At 40.9% G+C, this 26,332-nt stretch overlaps 1 protein-coding gene across 1 annotated transcript in view; it reads right to left on the reverse strand.

Annotated features, from left to right (window-relative positions):
• The window catches only part of ubl3a (ubiquitin-like 3a), a 37,842-nt gene extending 32,498 nt beyond the window's left edge, over positions 1-5,344 (reverse strand). Inside the window, exon 1 of the mRNA XM_034099511.2 lies at positions 4,722-5,344. Coding sequence (XP_033955402.1) covers positions 4,722-4,748 — 27 coding nt within the window. The 5' untranslated portion in view covers positions 4,749-5,344. The remainder of the gene's footprint in view (positions 1-4,721) is intronic.
• Positions 5,345-26,332: the final 20,988 nt, after the last annotated feature.

A 26,332-nucleotide genomic window follows, 5' to 3' on the forward strand; every position in this document is an offset into this window, starting at 1 on the left:
CCCCCCCTCCATTGTTTCTTTCACACGCGACCTACTCTTCTCTGACCTCCGACCCAACCTTTGACTCGTGTGTGTGTGTGTGTGTGTGTGTGTGTGTGTGTGTGTGTGTGTGTGTGTGTGTGTGTGTGTGTGTGTGTGTGTGTGTGTGTGTGTGTGTGTGTGTGTGTGTGTGTGTGTGTGTGTGTGTGTGTGTGTGTGTGTGTGTGTGTGTGTGTGTGTGTGTGTGTGTGTGTGTGTGTGTGTGTGTGTGTGTGTGTGTGTGTGTGTGTGTGTGTGTGTGTCCAAAGGACTCTTTAACAATGTGGGAATTAACTATAAACTGCTTTAAAAACACCAAAATGATAATTATCCACACAGAGTAGCAGAGGTAGCTTTTAGACACAAACTGACGGCTGGTTATAGCAGCTCAAATATGAAGCAATGCTGCCGTGTCTTTAAAGATTGTTGAACTGAATATTTAGTATTTAGTAATACTTTGGGCTTGAGTAATACTTTTTTTCCAACATTTGATAGACTCAATTATTATTGTGAAAATTATCAGATGATAAACTAATATTATTTATTTGGAAATATTCTGAATAATTTTGGCAATGATAGTACAATTTATTTGTATTTTGACACACCTTATGCCTTTCTGAAAGAGGTCCCTCCTGGTTGAGAACCACTGTTCCATCGTGCCTCCTGGTCTGGGCGAGTGTGTGAGCTGCGATGCCAGCTCCAAGAGGATCCAACACATACCATCGCAGTAATGACAGGGTGTTGAACACTACCCACTGAGTGAGGTGAGAGTGTTGTTTAACCCTCCATATCTTATCAGCATCATGTGTGCCTGTAAGCCTTTAGTATGGTCGTCCAACCAGAAAGAGAAGATACAGTTATGTTTTATTAAAGGTGAAGTAATGATTAACTAATGATGTATGCATCCATTTTATAAAACAAACAGTGTGCCCTTGACATGTTCTTAGTTTTGGAGATTGAAACAAGAAATACATAAAGAAAATTGCTTGGTCTTTTTGAGCATAAAAATGTATGTTGTGAAATATTAAGTCAAATGGATGTCAGATTGCATTTTAACTTTGAAACACAGTTTCAGCGTATTCCCAAGCAAGAGAAACAGCTGTCAATGAGATCAGTAAGAAACTATTCTAAATTCATGAGACCAACCCAAAAGCTCTTATTTTTAAGCCCTTAAGCATTATACATTATTTATTAACATTAATAAAACCATTTGGTACAACTGGAAAACCTGAATGATGAAGTGGAGCCGCCATGTTCTTCCCGCTCTCTGTCTGTCTGTCTGTCTGTCTGTCTGTCTGTCTGTCTGTCTGTCTGTGTGTGTGTGTGTGTGTGTACACACCTTGATCTCCCTGTGTTGTCTGCTGTGCTGGGACATATCGAAATCGTTGATGTTTGAAATTCACTCTCCGCTCCATGGGGCTTTCAGTCTTTTTCTGGAGTGTATATATTCAGCGGCTCTTATCTGAACTGGGGTGCTTTATTCTTCTCCTGCTTCTGTACTCTCTCTTTCTCTCATGCTTATTGTTACAAACACACACACACACACACACACACACACACACACACACACACACACACACACACACACACACACACACACACACACACACACACACACACACACACACACACACACACACACACACACACACACACACACACACACACACACACACACACACCTACCTGCAGTGCACTCCTGGCCCCTCCACATACTCAAACATCCAAGCATCTCACTGTTGCCATGGGGACCATTTCAGCCCTGTCAGCACTTTTGAGTTTGCCTGGAGCAAGGCAATTTGCCCATCCTCCATTCTCAGGAGGCACGACTATTCCTTCTCTCAGATTCATTCACCGACAATCTCCTCTCCTCCCACTCCATGCAGCATTTATTAGTGTGCGTGTGCGTGTGTGTGTGTGTGTGTGTGTGTGTGTGTGTGTGTGTGTGTGTGTGTGTGTGTGTGTGTGTGTACACTTGCTCTTTCCCTGGACCGAGAGAGTTGTGGGGGAGACGTACGGTGCTTCTGCTGCTAATTTCAACCACACAGGATGAGTTAATTGCAGAGAGCTGATATTTCCCCACTTTTCCATGGGGAACACAAGAAGCTAGTTTGATGTATAGACTGAGGGTGTTTCTCAATTTCGAGTAAAGCTGCTCCAGAGCCACTATTTCAAGCATACTACGTCATCGAGTGCCGCCGAAGTACTGTTCCAATGTCCAGCATACTTGGAATTCTACCGAGCCCGCCGTACTTCGTTTGGAGAAATTTCGAGGCTGCACATGTGTAGACTCTGCGGTCTTAAAATCCCCACAATGCCTTGCGCGCGGACCAATTTCCCCAAATCTGTGGCGGAAAATGTAAGGCGGGGCCTCTCATATGATGCACACCTGCACGCTTGCTCGCCTGTTCCACTCTTCGTTTTCCGAATGCCAGGAAGTATTCTTGCCTCGCTACTGAAGCAAGTGACTCGGAAGACATGTGCTACCAAGCAAGCGTACTCGACATTGAGAAACACCCTTAGCCTAGCCACAAAAGGAAGCTATTTCTCTGAAGGGCTTTACTAGCAGGAACACTGAAATGTCTTACTCATGAGCAGAGTTTGACCTTTATGTTCCTGCAGCAGGCATGTTAATAACATGAGCCTGAGGATGGCAGCTCTGGCAACAATACAACCCATTGAAACTACGCTTGAGAGTTTGGAAAAGTATTATTACTTTACTGTTGAACTTTATTCCCGACACTGGCGATAAATGATGCGATAATAATGTGATACTTCCCCCCTAAAGGGAAATTCTTACAGCACAAATCAGGCTATAAAGCAGCTGGCAGGGATTCAGTGTGTTGCCTAAAGACACTTCCGAAGGCCGGCTGGAGGCTTAAACCAAAGCTCCTACGGCTGAATAATAATATTATAATACACAAGAAAAACACAATTAGGACTGTAAACTGAGCCATAAAACTGCGACCAAAGTTCATACAAAGCCTCAAATATCCACACAGATGTTGACATAACACAAGACCTTCTATGAACAGTATAAAGATTTAGTTATCCGTCACAAAAGGGTAAAAAGTGAACGATTAGACTCATGATTATGTCTATAATCCATGGAAATTCCTTGAAATGTGCTATACTTAGATGCTTTAGCTTTGACCCGACATATCAATAGAGGCCGACTCACCTCTAGAGTATAATCCCAACAACATAATGGACCTGCTGTTCAAGGGATCAGCAAACTTGGACACAGGAGTAGAGGCATAGCTGGGTTAGCTGATGTCAGCGCGGAGGGGCACATTACGTGGTTTATCCTTTCTATACATAGACCTGGAATTATTCTTAGAGACACTATGCAGTAGCAGCAACGATGATAGACATAAACATGTCAGACAGAGAGGAGATATATTGTGAGACTGGCTGAACACAACAAAACGCATTTTATACGCCTTTTAATTAGTGGAATAGCTCACCCACGAGATGTAGACATAAATCTTTATGATGAGAGCTCATAAGACACACCACAGTCAGTAAGCTGGTGCAATAGAATTCATAAGAGGATAGTGTCTTCAGAGGGTGAGGTTAAGCTGAAAGTCACCCGATGATGACCGCAGAATTAAAGGTTATAGTTGAGCCTCCTTTGAAAGCACCACTACATCAGCAGGTGTGACATAATGGGGTTGTTGCAGCAATGCAATTACCGGTCACCATGCACTCCAGACCAGCAGCAGAGCTCCTAACCTTCTCCTCAACTCATTTCCTGACCAGCTATATGTGATGCTTGAGGTTCACAAAATGTCAAACATAAAATACAGAGAAGTAGACATCAGGGAAAGGAGTAGAGCCTTAATTTGATGAGAGCTTGGTGGATTTTCTGAGAGGAATTTGGTGCCAGTGTGTCCAAACAGGGATTTGTAGCATAATAACAAAACAAAGAAATCTAACTAAAATTAAAATAATATGTAGCTATTCCTGTTGGTCTTGTTGCTTGACGGACAATATTTGTAATCAGAATAACACCAAATTATACTGCAAGCCACTTTGGTTGGTTTTAGAAATGTGGATTTGGTTTACTTTCTTTGTCTTCCATTCGTTTCTAAGCAATATGAAAACCAGTTTGAGCGATATATTATTTTGCAGTTTGATCTATAATGAACATCAAGTGTGCATTCATGTTTTTCATACTTCCTTTATCATCCTGAGGCAATTTAGTAAAAACGTTTACATCTATCAGACAACAACCAAACAGACAATTATACTAACGTATCGTTCACAGAAATAGAATAGAGAACATGAAGAAGAGTTGGGAGTGTGCTTGCAGTGTTTTGTAGTACGGATAATTTAATGGGAGTCTATGGCTGACTGGAACTGAATCTAAAATTATGCATGCATTTTAAAAAGGACACAAAATAAATAAAGGTAAAGTGAATATAGTTAAGCATTTACATCTTGCAATTGCTGATAAGAACAGTTAAACTGCCACAGTTTTCTTTCCAATTTGCACTGGAGATACACAAACCCAACTTTTATAACCAATAGGATACATATTCCAAATGCCATTATGGGCCTTTACAAATAAATTGTGAAGGCAAATTAATGGAACCAGAGGTAGCAGCATTGAAAACTGCCACAATCTCAACATTTTGTGTCATAACCCTCAGGAAAGTAAATGGATGTAAATGGTAAAGTGTGAAAGTAAATTCTCTCACCATGTCCGCTGGGGTGCTGCTCGTCATCGTGAAGGTTTTCCCGGTCCTTGGAGGGCTTCACACACTCACAACACAATATCCCCTATCTTTTTTCTCTCCCTTGTTAGAGCTCAAAGAAACGCTTGTTGTTTGGGTTTCGACCAGGAAACAAAAACACAATTTATTCCGGTGACTTGACAGTGTCAGTGACAACACTGTGGCTAGACGTGTTACGACGCTTCTTCCTCTTATTGCACAATCATCTCGTTGATCATTTCCTCACAAATTGGTTATTTCAGGGGTGTACTTAATGTTAAAAGCGGGATAAACTCTCGACCCGAGGGCCTCCTGCGACCCTCCAAACATGAAGAATATCCTGCGAAAAACCCAATACTGCTGGCACATCCGGACACGGATCTTTCTCTCTCTTCCTGAAAAAGAACTTCAAATATCCGCAAGGTTAACAATTAACGTCCTCCGGTACACTCAAACAGTTCCGCCGGAGGTATAAAAACGTGTCACACTGTGAAATGTGTCTGTCCTCTCTGTTAAACTCGAGTTTGTGATGATTGTTGTTAATGGTAGAGACTGCGTTGCTCTACCTTTACGACCCGTTCAGCTGTCATCCTGAACACTAACGGCAAGCTAGTGACCGAAGCCAAAATTGGACTTCCGGTTATGCATTTCAGAATAAAACCACCTTTCTTGCACGCAGTATGCGCATACGTTTAGGTGTGTGGCATTATCAGTGGGGGAGGACATAGGCTACTCATATATTGTACCCAGAGTGTATGAATACCCTGAAATCAAAATGTAAATCAAGAAAAAGCACAAAAGTAACTTACGGTATTAAATACATGTAGTTGAATAGAAGTATATTGACGGCAATGACGGGGTAAAGTAGCCTACTAAGGAGATACTCACGTAAAGTACAAGTACCTCAAAATTGTACTAGAGTACAGTAAATGTACTTCGTTACTTTACATCACTGGGCACAATAGAAGACAGTATGTATAATATTATATTTGAAGAAGTGCTGAAAGTAGTAAAGTGCAGAGTTTTTGTAAATTAAATATAATTAAGCATAAATAATACTTAATTGGATAATTGTTTTCTTATTGAATTAGTGAATGATTTCCTACCTATGATAACTGTATTGTGTTTTGCTGTCTGCATACACTGTTAACCATTCATCAGCACGCTCAGGCATATGCACAAGCACACCCACACAAACAAACACATATAAATATATAGGATACAATTTATATAAATCAATGTTTATGTTAATATTCATATTCCTCTTATTGTGTATCATTTATATCAATTATATCAAATATTCTGCTGACATTGGTTAATGATGAAATATTAAGACCGTCGATTTCTGTGTCCTTGATGGTCTTACACCAAAGCTATGTAACAAAAAAGGGAGGACAAAAATCTAACTTAAACTTCTTTATATAAGAACGACTTAACATTATGTGTGCATAGGCCTACTGCTGAGGGGTAAAGCCAAGTGGGATTGTAATCATTTAACTTAACATCAATGAAGTAAAATAAGCTATTATTGAGACATTCAGCTTTTCTTGTAATCGATCATTATCATTAATGAATTAACATGTAAACCGTACTTTAAACTTGTAGTATGTCATGTTGGACCTACTTTTAACTGTATCAAGTAATGTGTGTTTGTTTTTTCGTTAAATTAATAGCATTGATAAAACAGAAGTTGAAAAATCATACATTTTGTAAAATTTCTAAAATTATAAATTAAAAACAACACAACAATGTAGAATTTGAGAACCTTTATTTTGAAGTAAACGGTAATTGTAGTTGGACAATTTTGATGTTTTGGGGAAAAAATAAAATGTATTGTTAGTATTATATAATATCATTTAGGTACTGTCAAAAAAACAAGTAGTTAGGTTCATTTTGAGTATGTGTTTTATTTTGAAGTCAGAATCACTGTATATCCGGGGATTATGTTTCTCAACGTGCTGCTTGATGCAGCCTCTTTAGGAACATACATGGCGACAGTCCACAGATTGGAGGGTCGAACAATAACTATGGGTTGCACAGGGAAGAGAGTGCTGTGAGAAGTGGGAGCTTGAGTGGGAGAGAGCACAGCCTAGGTGGAAGAAGGATTACACACACCTCCTGAGTTTTGTTCTTCTAATAGACAAGCAGAGACAAAATGGGCTGTGGATAATCAATGAGATCTTTCTGAGAATATAAGAAATTCATGACATTTCTGCTGTTAATGTTTAAAAGCTACACCTGATCCGAACACAATAATCAATGTATGAGTGTTACCGTGTTAAGAAAGTCTACCACAAGAACACAAATGATTGACTGTCAAAGGAAACACCCTTTTGCCTGACATGTATAAGGTCAAAGGTCAGGATCAGCTGTAGAATGGCAGCATAGAGCTGAATTCAAAGTTTGATCTCTGGTTCACGGAAGTGCTTCAAACGCAACTATTTGCATTTATATTTCTGTCTTACATGGTGACACTAGGTCTATTCAAAGTGATCAGTGACTTAGAGGATAAGACAAAGGCACTAGCTGTTCATCCCTCAGACTCCTTCAGTAAGGACTTAATCAATACATTAGCTAATCAGTATCCACGAGTGCATGTGCTGTCATGGAGAATGAAGAGTGTCACATATAGCTTAACAGTAGGCTATATTAATGGACTTTTTTAAACAGCCTGTGTGACTTGGGTGTGTGTAACACTTGCTTAACTATATGTTGTAAGTTTAACATACAGTATAAAGTCAGCATTATCATAGGGAGTTTGTGAATGACGTGACAGTTTAATAATATTAGTTCACTGTGGTTGTGGAGTTATTAATAGCATGCACCTAATGCATATGTAATATAATATCCTGTCCTTGGTAAAGTGTGTGTGTGTGTGTGCGTGCGTGCGCGCGCGTGCGTGCGTGTGTGTGTGTGTGTGTGTGTGTGTGTGTGTGTGTGTGTGTGTGTGTGTGTGTGTGTGTGTGTGTGTGTGTGTGTGTGTGTGTGTGTGTGTGTGTGTGTGTGTGTGTGTGTGTGTGTGTGTGTGTGTGTGTGTGTGTGTGTCCTGTTAACGTCAAAGGTCGCGATGCATATCGGCAGCAAGTCTGCCGTCTCTCTGGCGGACTGAGTGAAATCCATTGTGGCATCAGGAGTGGCTTTTTCTCTGAGATCTACTGGATTAACTACCTAATCTCCTCACCATAAAGGGAGAGTGGAGAGGGGGCTCACACACACATACATACACACACACACACACACACACACACAGAGGCAAAAACAAATCATGCCTGCACAAACACAAGGGAGGTGTGAATGTGTTTTTGTGACACTAGGTCTATTCAAAGTGATCAGTGACTTAGAGGATAAGACAAAGGCACTAGCTGTTCATCCCTCAGACTCCTTCAGTAAGGACTTAATCAATACATTAGCTAATCAGTATCCACGAGTGCATGTGCTGTCATGGAGAATGAAGAGTGTCACATATAGCTTAACAGTAGGCTATATTAATGGACTTTTTTAAACAGCCTGTGTGACTTGGGTGTGTGTAACACTTGCTTAACTATATGTTGTAAGTTTAACATACAGTATAAAGTCAGCATTATCATAGGGAGTTTGTGAATGACGTGACAGTTTAATAATATTAGTTCACTGTGGTTGTGGAGTTATTAATAGCATGCACCTAATGCATATGTAATATAATATCCTGTCCTTGGTAAAGTGTGTGTGTGTGTGTGTGCGTGCGTGCGCGCGCGTGCGTGTGTGTGTGTGTGTGTGTGTGTGTGTGTGTGTGTGTGTGTGTGTGTGTGTGTCCTGTTAACGTCAAAGGTCGCGATGCATATCGGCAGCAAGTCTGCCGTCTCTCTGGCGGACTGAGTGAAATCCATTGTGGCATCAGGAGTGGCTTTTTCTCTGAGATCTACTGGATTAACTACCTAATCTCCTCACCATAAAGGGAGAGTGGAGAGGGGGCTCACACACACATACACACACACACACACACACACACACACACACACACACACACACACACACACACAGAGGCAAAAACAAATCATGCCTGCACAAACACAAGGGAGGTGTGAATGTGTTTTTGTTGGCTGTGTTTTCAAAATGTAGGTCAGTGTGTGATTTTTAAGCTATTGAGCCAAATAGGGCAACGACTAATGACCATTTCATCAGTCAATCCTCTCGTGATTCTTTTTTTAATTAATAGTTCGATGTATAAAATGTTAAAAGGACAGATCATCTTAAAAAAAGGTAGACAATATGATATAAATAAGAAATTAAGAGCAAATTGTCACGCTGCCATGCTTAATTAATGATTTTGAACATGAATCGTTCATTTCTGTTACCGATGATTTATTTTACACCATTGAATTATCAGTTTAATGATTACAACTTTAAGTGATACATAAATAACAGGTGGAAACATACAGTATTATTCTATCATGCACTATTGTAACTCTCTAAACATAGTCATGTTTCACCACTTTTAGACAGTGCTTACCTTTCTCTTCTTACTAAAAGTGAATTAATCTTCTACCACACACTGTTCCAACCGCCTGCGCTGTGTTTAACTTGCACTGACCGCTAACACCACAATAGGTTACATGACTATGAAACATAATTATTTATGTGTTAGAGTCTCATCCTTTCAGTCACTTTGTTTTTTTGTGTTTTTTTTTATAAAGAATGGCCTATGTCTAAAAATAATTGAGCTACAATGTTCAGCAAGGTATACAACTTAATTCTTTATAAATATCTTGTCTGCTTCATGCTTTCAAGGCTCTAACAGTAAAACAATTTATCCTTTAAAACCTGTGATGTGCTTTTGTCTAATGCTAGGTTTGGAAATTGTGTTATTTTAGTTTTACTCTAACATAACAGTACATTTCATTGACTTACTTTGAACAATAAATGCCTGTTTATTATCATAATTTAAATTTACGGGCTATTTTTCAACCAAAGACAAAATGTATCTAGATCAAAGAAATACTACTGGGTGGTGTGTGTGTGTGTGTGTGTGTGTGTGTGTGTGTGTGTGTGTGTGTGTGTGTGTGTGTGTGTGTGTGTGTGTGGTGTGTGTGTGTGTGTGTGTGTGTGTGTGTGTGTGTGTGTGTGTGTGTGTGTGTGTGTGTGTGTGTGTGTGTGTGTGTGTGTGTGTGTGTGTGTGTGTGTGTGTGTGTGTGTGTGTGTGTGTGTGTGTGTGTGTGTGTGTGTGTGTGTGTGTGTGTGTGTGTGTGTGTGTGTGTGTGTGTGTGTGTGTTTCCCTCCAGACCACTTGCCTGTACTTGTTCACAGTGCAGGTCTGTGTAATACGAACCACCAGGTCACCTTTACAGTCCCTTCGTTCCTCTCTTTAAGGTCTGCTGGTCAAACATAAATGTTACATTTTGTGTAAAGACAATACATCTCTGTAATCTTTTAAGCCTCTTGACTCTTCGTCTGAGCACGTGCTGTGTTGCTTAGATCAGGGTTTCCCAAACGTTGCCATGCCAAGGTCCCCCATATAGCATTATCCTCTGGCGGGGACCCCCCTGTTTTTTTTAAATGATGTGTACAAGTGCCTCCCGATGGAACATGCAGTGCGTTGCCACTACATTTGGGGCCTTCTGCCTGATCGAAGCTGTCACTCCGCTTTCTTTGCCTGTCATAGCCCCACTGCCCCATCTGAACACACCCCCAAACGAGACCAGTCAAGTCCGTTTGAGATGATGTACTCATCTAAAACTTGGAAAATGTCTCTTTGTGTGGTCCTACCTTCTAGTGCTTTGCAAAATAATATTTCCTCAACAAAGTTGTCTTCTGAAATAAATCTGATGTATGCAAGCAATTCTGTGACATTTGCTAAATCCGTGCTCTCATCCAGCTGCAGAGCGAAACATTCACTAGCTCTCACTTGCTCCAAAAGCTGAGCAGATTTTCACTCGCAGAAGCGGCAGCTCGATTCTGATTGGCTTGAAGGGCGGTCGTGAGATTCAAAAACAAAAAATATCAAAAGATTGGCATCAAAGGACACATAGATTGATAGATATGCAGTTATTAATAACATTTAAAAAAAAAAAAGATCCTGTTTCCCTCAAACTTTGAGTGACCCCCCTGGCGGCCCACTGGCTTAGACCACACACAGACATATAGTGATATATATGTATATATACAGGGTTGGGAGGGTTACTTTGTGAATGTAATCAGTTACTGATTACTGATTACATGGCTCTGAAAGTAATCCGAATACAGTTACAGTTACGTGTCTTAAAAAAGAAACGTAATCAGATTACTTTTAGATTACTTTTGGATTACTTTCTTTTTCCATCACAGATGGGTATGTTTTGGTGAACAGGAGACACAAAAAGCAAAAGGAAACTGAACGTGTTTTTAATGGCTTATCAAGAGCACAACTGAAACATCACATCTGAAACGATGTAACAACATAATACACTTTTTGGGGATGCAGCTTGGGATGTGAGGAGTGAAGGACACGGTTTAGAACGGGCGTGTCGCCTTCTGTCCTGCCAGTGTTGGCAGGACATGAATTAAAATGTCGAACTCGGACTTCATTTTAAGGACATTTCGGCCAGGGGTGTAGAGCTATATTTGTTTAAGCACCGGATTGGCAAAACAGGAGAGGAGAGTGTGTGCACCAGTCTGCCTTGATCTATGAATTCATGTCTGCCCGCAGCTGTTTTATAGAAGGAAAACCTGCTTCACTTCATGACATCTCTGCAGCGCCAGGAGGCAGCGGGAGGGTTAACTCAGCCTCTGAGAAGACGAGCTCGCACCGCCTTTCGCACCGCCTTCACTGTGTTTACCTTCAGAAATAATCATTAGTAAGGCTAAAGAGCGACCGCAGGCTGATGTGTTTTAACCACACATACCTCTATACACACACACGCGATTTAAACGCAGACTTTTGTTCCTCCATGTTTCGTTGTTATTGTTTCAGAGCGAGCGGACCCGCGATTTTTTTTCAAACGCTTTTTTGGCCCATCTGCGGCGGTAATAGGTTTTGTGCGCTGTGATGATTCCGCTGTACCTTTAGTAATGAATATTAAATGTTGTGAGGAATTCTTTCCACCAATAATTCCAATAAGTAATCCAAAATGTATTCACTTCAGGTTTACGAAAGTAACTGTAATCAGATTACTCGTTTTTCAAATGTAATGCGAGCTGAATACAGTTACTTGATTTTTGTATTCTGATTACGTAACGCCGTTACATGTATTCCGTTACAACCCAACCCTGTATATATATATATATATATATATATAGAGCACAAATAATGCAACAAGGTTTTTGAGGTTGAAAGGTCAAAGAGCGTAATTAGAATTCAACCAGTATATTGTATCCACTTGCACAGGGTCGGAGCAGAAGATAAACTTTAATCTATGTCTGTTTTTAGTGTCACTGCAAACCAGTTGTTGCATTGAAGGGCAGCGTGCACGACACTCTTGATCCATATATATAAACACTGACGCCCAGATAGCAGTACTCGAACATCTCCCTGCTGTGCTTCCACTGCCTCCCCATGTTTCCCGCTGATAATTAACATTCACCGTGTTCCATCAGCTATTCGGAGATCCTGCTGCAGACTTTGAGTTGTACTGTGGCGCAAAGGTTGATGTTGGGAGCCACCGACAGAACTCAACACCCAGCGTTACGCTTCACACCCCATAACAAATAGGACAATCCAGCTCTGCCAGAGGAGATGTGAGCAATCATTTCCCCAACCATAACCACAGCACTGTTTGATATTCCCTCCTGCTCGTCTTCACTCTCCCTCGTGGCCTTCAGCCTCTGCCTGAGAGAGATCAATGGCACACTGACGGCCTTGTTCGGAAGTTGCCAAAATGATCCATATGATCTCACTTTCATCTAGTGATTTACATCCATGCAGATTTGATTTCGGGTCGTTTGGGTTTCAAATGTGCGAGTCAATAAGCTTTTGTATGTGGGGCTTACTGCAATTCTGAATAACAACAGCACGAACCGTTTCCGTCTATTCGGCTCAACTTATTTTATGGTACCAGCTCATTCTCTCCAATTGTTTTCCATTGGGAAGAGAACCCCTTCACTGTCGCCGCCAAAAACTGCTCCTACATAATTTTCAACACGACATATCCTTTCATTGGTGACTTCAAGAACCTCTGAAATTCGTCAATAGGACGGCATAGTGTACAGCGTAGTTTGGCAAATGTTTTCCTAATTTAGAAATTCCTGTCTCTTGTCATCTTGTCATCTAAAAATGACCGGACTGCAGAATATCATATCCGCTAGTCACAATTCTTTATAACCGTCAGTGGTCTGTTGTGTTTTAACTCCCCATTTAAGTATTGTCGCACTGGCATGGAACCGAGACTACCAAAGAGTTGAGGGCTTTCCTCAACTTTGGTATTAAGGACCAAAAGAGAGTTGAGTAGAGCGATGTCTTACCAAGAAGTGGAAATAAGGCATAAAATGTGAATATGGTACACGTTTTCTTTTTCAAATGAACTGTTAATAAGCCACACGATTCGTCTAGCCTGTTTTTCCAATATTCTCTCCTGTCATTGTCATAGACAACTCAAACATACCATTATTTTCTGCGTCTCTACAACGTCATAGAGCTGCCTTTATTACTCAGGATCATGTCCCTCTCGAAAGCAGCAGTCTAAACCTGTGTTGGATTTGGCTCGGACTTACCAGGAGACAGTGTAAGCCTGAGCTTATCCACTAACTGTTGTTGTGGGAATCAGGAGGAGGTGGGTGCTTCTCTAATCTGCCCACCTGTCTAACACACTCAGTAGTAAATATACACAGGGATTTGTCCTGAGATCCCTCTAGACCTTTCGCTGGAGGATAAATCTGAGATAGGAGTTGTAACTGTGATATCTTGTGACTGCATTTGAGTGCTTGTTTTTTATATGTTGTTGGTGGTTTGCTGAGGATAGAAACACCACTCACACACTCGTCATAGTCTTCTTCCGCTCTGCTGTGAAAACAAATTTTCATCATCTCACGTTCTTTCCATCTGTCTGCCACAGAAGGGGAATAAAGTACATTACTCAGTGTTTGTATCTTTGTGCACCTGCTTTTGTGAGTGTATGCTTATCTGTTCTCTTCCCGTTTGCCAGTTAGAAGGAGATTCAGTATTTATCTAAAAGGTTTTTGGTGGGGGAGTTTTTCCTTATCTAAAATTAAGGGTTTAAAGGCCCGGACACACCAAGGTTGGGTTGTGGTGTGTCCGGTTTGCTGTCACTTATAGGCCCTTGTCGCCATGTTGAATTGACAGCAGAGCCTGTTGGTGACAGAAATCACTCTGATTGGCTATCAAGCTTAAGTGAATCATTTTAAGTGAAGAGAAAAAGACGAAATCGAAAATGACACATTTTAAAGGGCACACACAAAGTCTCTTTTCATTTTTCATCTTCATTGCATCTAATAATTACAATTCCCTATGATCATGAGATAAGTGTTTTTAATTCAGTCTGAAATGTTGCACAGCTCTGTGTTCACAATGGCTTTACATGCAGCTTAGCAAATCTGGAACATAAAGTCCACATGATTTGGCTCTTAGGGTGCGTTCACACCTAATAGTCCGCTCTCTGGTGCGCACCAGACGACAGTTTGTTACATTGTTTTATTTTTCAGAAGGTTCGGTTTGCGTTCACACGGGCAAAACTCAAACGGACTATAAACTTTAAACACAAGTCATGTGCTCGGAAATGCTGTTCAACCATTGGTCAGACATTAAGGGGGTACACAGGCAAATCCCGGCAATTTCTAGCGGAGCCTCCGCCATGGAGCATCGGCACTTTCGGCAGGTTATTCTCATGCTGCTGTTAGTCTGGAGATCAACAGACATGATTATATAATCAAACAACGTCCGTTAAAAAACATTATTACATGGCTTTGTTGAATACTCGATTCTGATTGGTCAATTCAAAACACGTGACACGTTTTTAATCCAGAACAGACAGACCGCTGTCAAGGATTTATTGACCGTTGTTAAGGACGCTCACATCTGCACAAAGAAGTCAGTTCGATTTAACTGTATACAGTTTGGCTGAAACTAATTGACAAGACAAGAGCGACAAGAAAACAGCGGAGAAGTAACGGGCAGAAACCCTCCTTTTTACGCAGCGGTCCAGACATAGGTCAGACGGCGACACATATTCAGTTGCCAGTTACTTTGACATTAGGGCAGGGATATCTAGATACTTCCCAAGGTTTGACATAATGAATTGTGCTACTTTTAAAGCAAGCAACGATTTTCAAATCTGTAATCAAAAAGCTCCTCAAAAACACTATCGAAGCAGTTCCTGCCGTTGCTACGTTAGTTCAAACAGTAACAACGGACTATTTTTCTTAGCGGATGCATGCACATTTAAATACATACAACTATTTTTTAAATCAATAAAATAATTTTCTAAATCCACAAAAGCATTTCAATTAATATTGGGAGTCATGTCGTTACTTTGTTGAGAATGTGGCTATGTAATAAGCGGGATAATGTGCAGCAGCGCGGTCATTATGGGGAAAAGAACACCTTCATGCCGATCTAGATACCTCCGCTTCACGTCGGGCTCCTGATCAGCCTGTCGGTGTTCTTTTCCTGCTTATCCATGAGAGACGTTCTGCAGAGGAGGGGCGTTTCACCGACGACAGGTGTTCTTACTTTTATGTAGCTGACGGAGAATTTTTACTTTACACGACACTGTTCAACACTTCATTCTGCTTTACTCTTTAACTAAACAACCGCGGATGTCTTGAAAGACTCTTTCGCTAAAGATTTTTGAAGATATCCGCGTTCTTGTGACACGTAAATACTGCGCTTCCTATGTTTTGGTGCGGACTGCGTTCACACCAGCAATGAACCGCTCCAGAGTTCGCAAGCAAGCGCTCCGAGACCACCTATTTTAGCGGACCAGAGTCCGGTTGTTTAGTTCACTTAAGAGGTCTCGGACTGCGTTCACACCGACCCAAACGAACCGCACCAAGCGGCTAAACGCACCAGGGTTCGATTCAACCGGACTATACAAGGCAGGTGTGAACGCACCCTTATATAAAAAGGTCAGTGAAAGGTCAGTCGTTCTTTCTTTCTTTATTTTTGTTCTTTCTCTCAACTAACAGAATGATATTTGAGAAGAGGCATATGACACCAGGAAATCACAAAACCTGTAATGTCATTGATGTAAAATCCAATTGTCACTGTGACACCGTCAAGCCTGTATGATGACACAGATACTATCACCAACCTACAAAAAATAGAAACAATTACAATTTCTGTTGTTGTGATTATGTTTCAACACTTTTCATATCAGTTAAGTCGGATAACATTGGCCATGAACACATTATTATAGCAAACTGCAAGCAGCAACAACCTCCGTGTACCTGAGTCAGCCTTGGCTTCCTCCTTCACCTCCCCCTCTGTTTTTCTTCCTGTTGCCATTCCTCCCTTTCTTATGGTGACTAGACAGGCATAAAGTGGGGGGTGAGTCGGCGTTATCAGCAGTGCACGGTTGGCATTATCGCCACACTGTTGATGTCAGGCGGTTATTATGGCACCACAAAGCTGTGATTAGACTTCCCTGTAGAGCTCAAAACAAAAACAAGAGGATAAATATAAAGGTTGTTGTCATCTGCTTCCTTTGGCCTTTTATCAATGAGCACATTTAAGGTGTTGTTTTTGCTGGGCTCAGTCCTCGTGTTGCTGTTGCTTTTCAGGTGGTCACTTGATTGATGTTTGTCCAAGACTGTCTCTTTGAATCACCTTGGGCAAGTGCTTTCTTTTGGCATGGATTTATTTTTTGACAGAACATGGCAGTGATAGCAAAGTAGGAAGAAAAACATGGGGAGAAAAATCGGACTTTGCACCACTTTCTCCTATCTAGATGTGTGCTAATCTCCTCCAAGCACATTTCAAAATGTGTTGAAATTCAATACAATTGGATGGAAACTTGTAACACTTAATGCATCTACGTCTGCCTACATACAACCAGTAAAACAGCAGTATCATAAAAAACATAGTAGTTAAATACATAGACAAAAACATTATTGTTACGATAAGTAATATTCAATGTCCTTCAATAAATTGTCTGTGGGGAAGGATGTGTTTGTTCCCTCTGCTGTCGGCGCCTCACTTCCTGCTTTAGTTTCCATCAGCTGAAATTCACTGGCTCAAAGTCAAGGGAGGATGTGTCACACACACACACACACACACACACACACACACACACACACACACACACACACACACACATACACACACACACACAAAGTTGATTAGTTATTGTTGAAAACAAGTGCAGGAAATGTTACGTCTATCCAAGCAGTTAAAAATCTGTTAATGGAAAAACTGAAATATAAGTGCTCTCAGCGATTCTCGTAAAATATGTAATTTTACAAAGGATATCATATAAATAACAAGATTCACACAAAGTAATTATATATACAGTATCTTGCAATATTGATGTTGGATTTCCTTATCATAGAAGATACTGTTTTGTTCACGCTATTAAAACAGGGTAAACTGTAATCAAGTAATCACATCAAGTTATTCATTGAACCAGTGTGGTGATTTTGTTAACCTTTGGATTGATGAATGTGCCAAGAATGCATCGTTATATAGAAAACATTGGTTTATGAGAGGCTGATGATAAAAACCCCTTTGAAAGTACACACTTTGATTCTGTGAAAGTTCACAAATCCTCAATCTTTCTCCAAGCTACCTTTGGAGGGTTTAAGATCAAAATGTTTTAAAACATCACGAGTGATCTGAGCTGGGAGAAAAGTTTGGTTTCCCTCGGGCGCTACTAAAGGCTTTCAAACTTCCACACAGAGAGAGCGGTTTAGGCATGAAGTTAGAGGAATGGAAAAAGCCTGGTATTTAAAAAGAATACTCCATCCTGACTAAGGTTAAGGAGATCCACCATTTTAAAGGTTTATCAGACACCAAAAACAATGCACAGTGGTTCATAACTGACAGGCTTTTACAATTCTGGAAAGTTATCATTGTTGCAAGATGTCTTCACCAAAAACAGGCTGTAATAGTCATGTAAGGCAAGACATTGTGACATAAACCCCATGATAATGCACAAATGAACTCCTTAGCTCCTTCAGTTTACTGGGACATGTGAATAGACTAAGCCACTCTTAACAATATTAATACCACCTGGGCTTTGAATACTTTTGTGGAAAAGTACTGCATTCATTTATATGCATGCTCTATTCACTGTCATAATAACTTTCATCACCAGGTAGTTGCTCATTTTATTTGCCATCTGTTAAATGCTGGGTGGGTATTGTCAGTGTGTTCATTAGAGCTAAAAGCTTCAAAGGTCAGGAGTTATTCTCTGTGGGTTAAACACCATATATTTTATGGAGTTAGTACCAGACATTTTAACTATTGCATATTTACCTTCTGTAAAGTCTTTGCAATGTTTTAACAGTTGCTATTCATCCTATACAACTGCTTTAAATGTATACATTGGTTGTATGTTTTCTATATCAAAGAAATGTAAATTGATTTATCTATGAAAGCAGTCCCAGCTGTCTCAGAGAGAAGGAATGAGGTTAATAACATATTAAAACATTAGCTCTGTTTCCCATGGTGCGAACTGGAGGGGAGCAGGGGGAGCTATAGCTCCCCTAGTGGTGACATGAATATCAAATAAATTCCATTTTGGGCATGTTTTTTTTTTTCAAAGGTGTAAAATGTTTCGCCTGCTTGCACGCTGCCCGCAGCTCCACCCACTACCCACTCACTCACAACCTCGTTTAGTTAGCACTGCATGTTTACCAGGCATTGTTGCTGCTGCTGACATGTCGATAAGAAAAAAACTACTTACCTTGGGAAATTTCTTTAAAAAGACGGCCAAACAACCTGATCAAGAAGACCAACTGAATGTAGCTGGTGGTAGCACATCGTACGTTGTGACTGCTGCTATAACAGAACCGAGAGAGGAGGGAGCTAACGTCAGTGCTAGTGCTAACTTGACAGCTAACGTTAACTTGGGGGCTGAAGAGCTATGTGCATCGTTGTGTTGTGTGTGTGGCGTCGCATCTCTCCAGGCAGTGAGAGGGTTGTGTTGTGCTATAGCTATATTATTAATATTAATATTCTGTTCATGGTTGGTGCCGCTGGCTGCTCTTATCGCGTGTGTTCGGCCCTGTGTAGGCTACAGCCATAATAGGCTATAGTCAGGGGCGGACTGGCCATTGGGAATACCGGGAGTTACCCCGGTGGGCCGGTGCTGTGTGTGGGCCGGAAGGCCAAAAAAAAAAAAAAAAATTAAAAAAAATATATATTCTTTTTTTTTTGCCTAAATCCTACCGGCCCACATTTGTAAGTGTTCTGGCCCAGCCCAGCCCAGCCCAGCCCAGTGGGGTGTGGCAGGGAAACAGGGTTCAGGGGGAGTGGCTGTACCCGTAGGATAGAAAAGGGGGAAGTGATGTCTGACTCAGAGGTCGCGCGGCTGTGGAGAAGAACCTGTTGCCCACATTCTGTTACTGAGTTTAGGCTAGTTAGCTAGCAGGTTTATTGTTTTGGGTGCAGTCACTTTTGCCTCCACTTGCTGTTCAAATAATGTTGAAAGAAAAAGTAAATCTGTTTACAGTTCTGTTTTATATGGGTGTTGAAGAAGAAGAAGAATTGGGAGGGATGAAACCCTCTTTAATGGTCATACATGCAGAGCACACAGCACACACAGTGAAATGTGTTCTCTGCTTTTAACCCATCCTAGTACCAGGAGTCTAGTACTAGGAGCAGTGGGCAGCTATTGTACAGGAGAGTGAGGGGGGAAGGGGGATGTCCGGTGCCTTGCTCAAGGGCACCACGGCAGGGCAGGAGGTGAACTGGGACCTCTACAAGTAGAAGTCCACACTCCAAATGTAGGTCTGGTCGGGAACTTGAACCGGCGACCCTACGGCTCACAGTCCAAGCCCCTACTGACTGCCATAGATTTAGTCCCTAATTTTGCTCTCAAAGTGCACCAGATTGATGCATTTAACTTCAACATTTTAAAACAAAATCTTCCCGGGGGAGCTTGCCCCCGGACCCCCCTAGAGGAGGTGAGGTGCACCACCTGCCCACACCCCCTGTTAAATTGTCTCACCCACATTGAGGATGCTTCCTACGCCCATGTTTTATTCCATGTGTCAAGTCAGGCAAATTGGGTCCAAATGTTATTGCATCAATGATCTGTTAACATTAAAATCACTAAATATATGCTGTAACTATTTTGCTCTAGGCAACTCAAGGGCTCAATGTGATTACTATATGAATAATTGTCCAAAATAACATAAAATGCATAGGGTTTTTTGTTAAGTAACATACTTCCGTCACCGGCCGGTCGATACATGCCGCGCATTAAGTGGGCTTGTCTGTCCATTAATCCCCGGGCCACTTTTTCCCCCCAGTCCGCCCCTGGCTATAGCCCATGTGAAACAATGTAGCCTGTTTTTGAGTCATTTTAAGTTGATTTAATTAAACAGTCAAACGTTACATTGGTGGTCCGTGGATTATTTATTATCAAGTTGATTGAAGTTTGCGTAGCCCATACATGCTCGGGAAATCTGTTGACATGAACATGATCCATCGGGACGTTTCATGTAAATGTAGACCTGTGGCCCGTGTGCAACAGATTTTCTCTTTATAATAGGCCTATGTCTGTGCTGTTGCTATTGATGCACGGATCAGCATTTACCCTCCCCGCAACAACAAAAAAGTCCCGGCTCCTCCGGAGACCGTGGTATCGTTCGCACACTGCTGTTTCCTATGATTGATTGTTTGTTTAGTCTGTTAAAGCCAGGCCAGGTCCCTTTAAGTGCTGAGCTCGAGGAATGACTTATTTGCAATTCCCAACTGGAGAATATTTTTATATTGGCTTTGTGATTACAGTATAATCAGTGTAAAATCAAAACTGTAGTGTGTTCATGACCTGATTACCTTAATCAGCCTTTCCAGTCTCAACCTGCTCCACACACTGAGGCAGCAACAAACTGAAAGTAACGCCACTTTTTTGCTCCTTTTATTAACGTCCTGTTTCCCTCCTTTCTCATAAAGCACCTTAACATATTCCAAACCTTGTGTTAATGTGATCTTTTAATATTAAATTGGGAAAATACTGAGAATCTCCTTTGACATTGCAGTTTCATCTCGAGCTTGTTTTGTTCGTCTGAGTAATGACACAGCAACACACACACACACACACACACACACACACACACACACACACACACACACACACACACACAATACAGACTGATGGAGGGACTAATGGAGGATGTAACTGACAAAGGTATTGATTACAGATCAATAAACGGATGTGTGACACTGCTGTAAAGAGCACATTTATTATTTTGCCAATGTCAGTGCTAATTACAGCCTTCCCTTTTTAATAACTGTGTTAATATCACCATAATAAAATGTTTACATTTAGCTTTATTGTCACTATTGTTCAAAGGTTATAACGGAAAACCTCCACAGATAACACTCAGTCTGTAAATGTTACTATTTGTTTGCTTTTTCATCAGATATGAAGCACCAGGCTGTTCTGTTGATCTTGGAAGCAATGCATGACACGTCTGTAAACACTATCCTGAACCGATGTTTTGCTTTGTGTCTGTCATAAACATTTTGAGAAACATAAATGCAATTACTTTATCCAACTAATCTGAAACTATCTATTCGGGGATGGATTTGAGATTAAATGTACAAACTTGATCAGAGCTTAAATCTATAGAGCAGGCTTTGATGCATGAAGAAGAAAGGGTTACCAAATACATGATACAAAGACAAGTTTTTATCTTAACTATACACTGTCAAATGGAGGTGACAGAACTCTTTCGATTGGTTTGGCTTCATTCTTGGGCGGATGTGTTTGTATGCAACAACATGATATATAAAGAAGTATCAACAAACGTATCATCATGCCCCAAACTCAGCACATCCTTAAAAAAACAACAGAATACCAATAAATGACTCCCTAACAACAACATGACCTATGAGGTCACGCATGTTGGAAAGCAAATGCATTTTTAAGTTGTAAACATTGGGAATTGAAACAAAAGGAAAATAAGGGGTCTCAATCTAACAATAAACATACATTTTTGACAAATTGGTGGCACTTGAAATGTGAAGCGATCAAAGTGATTTAAATATTTCATGACATAAATGTTTGCAACAAATTTGATGGCAATCCATCAAGAACTTGTCGAGACATTTCATAAGAGAATAAACAACAACCCTGTGGCGCTGTAAGGAGATGCCAAGAGTTCTTTAAAGTTATTTGGATTATTTTAAAAGGAAGTTATAAAAGTATCTTCCTGGTATAGTAGGTTTGACGTAAAGAGCACTAAAAACAGCCTGAGAGATCAACTTTATAGAAAACATGGTGACTAATGTCTATTTCAATGTGTGCACATGTTAATGCTGCATTACGGATAATTGTATAACATAATTCTCTGTATTTTATGTGACTTTACTTAACAGCAGAAGACACTTGATGGTGTGTGTTGTTTCACATCCACTGTCCTTCTCCCTATCTTTCTTGTTTGCATCAATGCACTACACACTGCTTTCTTCTGCCTACCAGCCACAAGTCAACATGCAGTTTGAAAACACACACACACACACACACACACACACACACACACACACACACACACACACACACAGAAAAGAGGCATAAGATATGATGACTCATGTGATGCAACTATGAGTGCAGGATGACAAATCTTATTTCACAAGAACTCAACATTTGTGTAGCCGCCTACTCAAGCGTTTGTCAGCGTAAAGACACGAGAACATGCAGAAACGTGCACTTTGTCTTTAATGTACACAGACAAACAGAAGTGCTTGACTTTTCTCCCACTTAGAAAGCTTCCTGCTGAAAATAGAAGTACTGTAACATCTCAGTGAGTTATTTTTTACTGAGCACAAATAAAATAAACACAGTCAGTATTTATATAGATAGATATAGATATTGCAACAATTCCATTATTGTGAATTTATTTTGGACAAGATGATAGTGTAGTGAAAATCTCAAATGGTGGCAGACCAACTATACTCTTATTTTTAGAAATCACAATAAAGGCTGTTACTAAAGTAAGTGAATGTAAACTCAGGGTAATCTTGTCCAACAGCATCACCCAGTGGATGATGACGTTTCCAAGATCAAACAGTAAATCAGTGTGAAAATGATGGTGAAAACTATCTTTAAAATGCTGCTTCTACAGATAAGAACATCCTTTATATCCCTTAAAAATTATTCCCTTGTGCTTGGTTCTTTCAAATAAAATCCCTTGTTGGTCTTTAAAGGCAGCTCGGGCACGCCAATGCTCCAGGCCTGAGGGAACCAGCCCTTACCTGATTGGTGCAAATGTGGGTTGGATCTGAAAAGATGCAGCTGATTGGGTCATCACTTTTAATCATGATGACATTCGGAAGCAGACAGTGGTATGACACACAAACACACACACGCACACACCCAAACACACATAAACAAACACACGCACATGCACACACATATTGCCGTGTGAACATCTGTGTGCAGTCATGCATGGCCTTGCCAGTGTAGCCTACATTTGCATTGCATTTATGAGTCACACAATATGTCCAGTTTACACACAAAATATAATACAAATCACAAGTATTTCGTCGTATGAGGTTAAAAAAAAGAACAATATACTGTTTATATAGGGAATGTGGATTTCTGTCATATTAGTCCTACACACATGCAGGAACACATTATTATGAAACACACATTGTTATAAAAAGGAGTTATCGCTGAAAAAAAGATAAGAAATAAGGAAAAAACCTCACTGAATTACAATATGAGACGTCTCTTATCCAGAAAAAGCAATTAATCAAAGCGCTCTACCATCCTTCTGCAGAGCCTCGATATGCTCCCTTCAGTGAACATGAAGTCGGTGGACGGCACCGGGTTATGATGCTTCTCATGCTGGCTGACGGCTCCTGGATGAGCAAAATGTCTTTGGGGAAGAGCAGTTATTTTCCACAGAATTGCAGAGTACAAATGACTTTCATCAGGTCTGGGCCTTCATTAGGAGCTGACTGACCATCACAGTACCTGCTCTACTTAGACTGCAGGGCTATGCACGCAATTCTTTATTTTCTCAGGGAGATAAACCAAGTCTTATGCACACTCTACTTCCCCATGTGGAAAAAGGAACAGGTATTTATTACATATTTCCAACACAAGATGAATGGAGGAAATGTTTTTTAAAATATATATTTAAAAATATATCCAATCTTGTGAATTAACTGAAAAGTATCTGTTAAGGTGAGCTGAGTCAATGACACCATGAAAAATATAAGGATCAATTTAACTCATGCAATATATTTGGAGTGGGAAAGACATAAAACACATTATTTGTCGTTAATCCCACAGATGCTTGTAACGCTGAATATGATTATTTCTTCTTTTTTGTTTACATAATTTGAATAGCTATTTAAAAAATATATTTCGATTAAATCATGGTGCCAATAAAAAGTATATGCACGTGGTATGAGAAATATTGTCCAGAAAATGCAACTGCTCGTCAATGCAGGCAGCACTAAATGAGTGTATGGCAGAGGTTCGAAACTGACACCAAAAGCGTCAACACACAAACTATTGGCTCCATTTGATGGCACCCAGCGGACAAAAACAAGCCACCAGTATGTTCAGCAATGCAAAATAAGTGTGATTATTCTTCCTTTAAAGGTCCCATGTCATGCTTTTCCGGTTATTACCCGTCCCCTTGTGTGTTATGAAGGTTTTTCTGCATGTAAACGGTCTGCAAAGTCACAAACCCTCAAAGTACACCCTGTAGCGAGTAATACTCTAACACCGAAAATACCTGTCTATGCTGACCCAGAACGCCTTGTTGGAGATTTCTCTTTTTCTTCCTGGGTACAGTGACGTGCCCATACCCAAATGGACCCATTGGTCCAAATGGACCAATCCGTGGAGCCGTTATGTTACGTCCGCGGAGCCGTTACTTCCTCACACACACACACACTCAATCTTTTCTCAGCTGCAGCTCCGCAGATTTCTCCTCCCTGAGACGGCGGGACGCGGCGAGGCTTTGAGTAGGTGTGTCTCGCTGTCCCGCAGACGGCCACTGGGCTCATAGGGAGGGGGGGGGGCAGGAGCTCCAACAAGCCGTTTAGGACAGAGAGTGAATACACATACTATACAGAGATGCTCTATGAGAAACCAATGTGAGTTGGGGAAAATTGCACAATATAAATCTATTTTAGTAGACCTCAACAATGGAATTATAATCAGTAGAAATGGCCATGACATGGGACCTTTAACATAGTTGAATTTTCAGTTGGATTTTCCTTTGACTCAATAACTGCAGGAGTTAAATATGAAATTAGCCACAAATCCATGTAATGAATGCCTGACGTTTACACCACAGACTAGACCAGAACTCAAAAGAGAGACAAAGGCAGTCAGAGTAATGCCAAGTTCTTGTTAGCTTTAAACCTGAACAAATCAGAGGTCAAAGCCGTGAGATTAATCAGAATGGCAAATTCAACCAGAATCAGAGAGGCAGGAAAGGAAGTTATTTAATAAATAATCCAGCAATGCTCTACACAATTGTGACGGAATGGCAAGACTGAAAATGTGCATTGTTATGTTGACAAAAACCACACTAAAGCAGTAAAAACACATCCAATTGTAATGGGTCAGGAGAAAGACAACAGCTTTGCATAAACTGCACATTTTCTTTAAGGCTATTATTTCGCTCTGTTTGCATGGAGTCACAAACGGCCATGCAAACAGGTCCTTTGAGTGGTGTTAGTGCAAACATTGCACTATAACTTAAGCTGAAGCTAACAGTAATAACTATAAGATCTATTTGAAATAAATAAGTGTTCTGAAACAAATACCAATAACTGTATTGCATTGTTTTCTTATGCGCAATTACTTCATACTGTCTAGTTCTCTTTTTCGTCCTGCATTTATTGTGCCCCCCTCAGAAAATAACTGGCCCCCCCAGTCAAATTGGTCTAGAACCGCCACTGGTCCCACAAGAATAAACCCCGTATTTAATCAAGACCTCAGCCTCGTGTCATTTACTGGAGGGAGCTACAGTGAGAAATCGACTGCTCCGCATGAGTAGACGAGTAACGGAGCGTCCACACTACAGCTTCAAAAAAAGCTTGGAGCTGGGCGTGTCTGAAGCTTGGGGATTTTATTCGAGCAACGCAACCAACAACCAATCACATGAATCTCCCGCCCCCGACTTACAAAGCAAAAAACCCCGGGGATTTTATACGAGCAATATATATATATATAAACTCCCCAAACAGGCGAAAACCTACCAGTTTCACCCACTGTCTCTGCCACCTCCCTCCATGACTGGTTCTTCCGGTTTGTATTCCGGTAGGTGAAGAGGGTCTGGTCATACAAAACCGGGTGATTTGCTATGGCGATAATTAGTTTCTCCTCGATCTTTTTTTTAAATATAGAAATGAACGGCGGGATATCTCTCCCAGCTTAGACGCGGTTTGATTGGCTAGGGCTTGAGCTTCAGAAATGGGATTTGATTGGCTGGCGCTGGCTGGCTGGCGCTGGCTGGCGCTGGCTGGCGCTGGCTGGCGCTGGCTGGCGCTGGCT

This window comes from Pseudochaenichthys georgianus, chromosome 14, assembly GCF_902827115.2.
Source record: "Pseudochaenichthys georgianus chromosome 14, fPseGeo1.2, whole genome shotgun sequence".
Taxonomy (NCBI): domain Eukaryota; kingdom Metazoa; phylum Chordata; class Actinopteri; order Perciformes; family Channichthyidae; genus Pseudochaenichthys; species Pseudochaenichthys georgianus.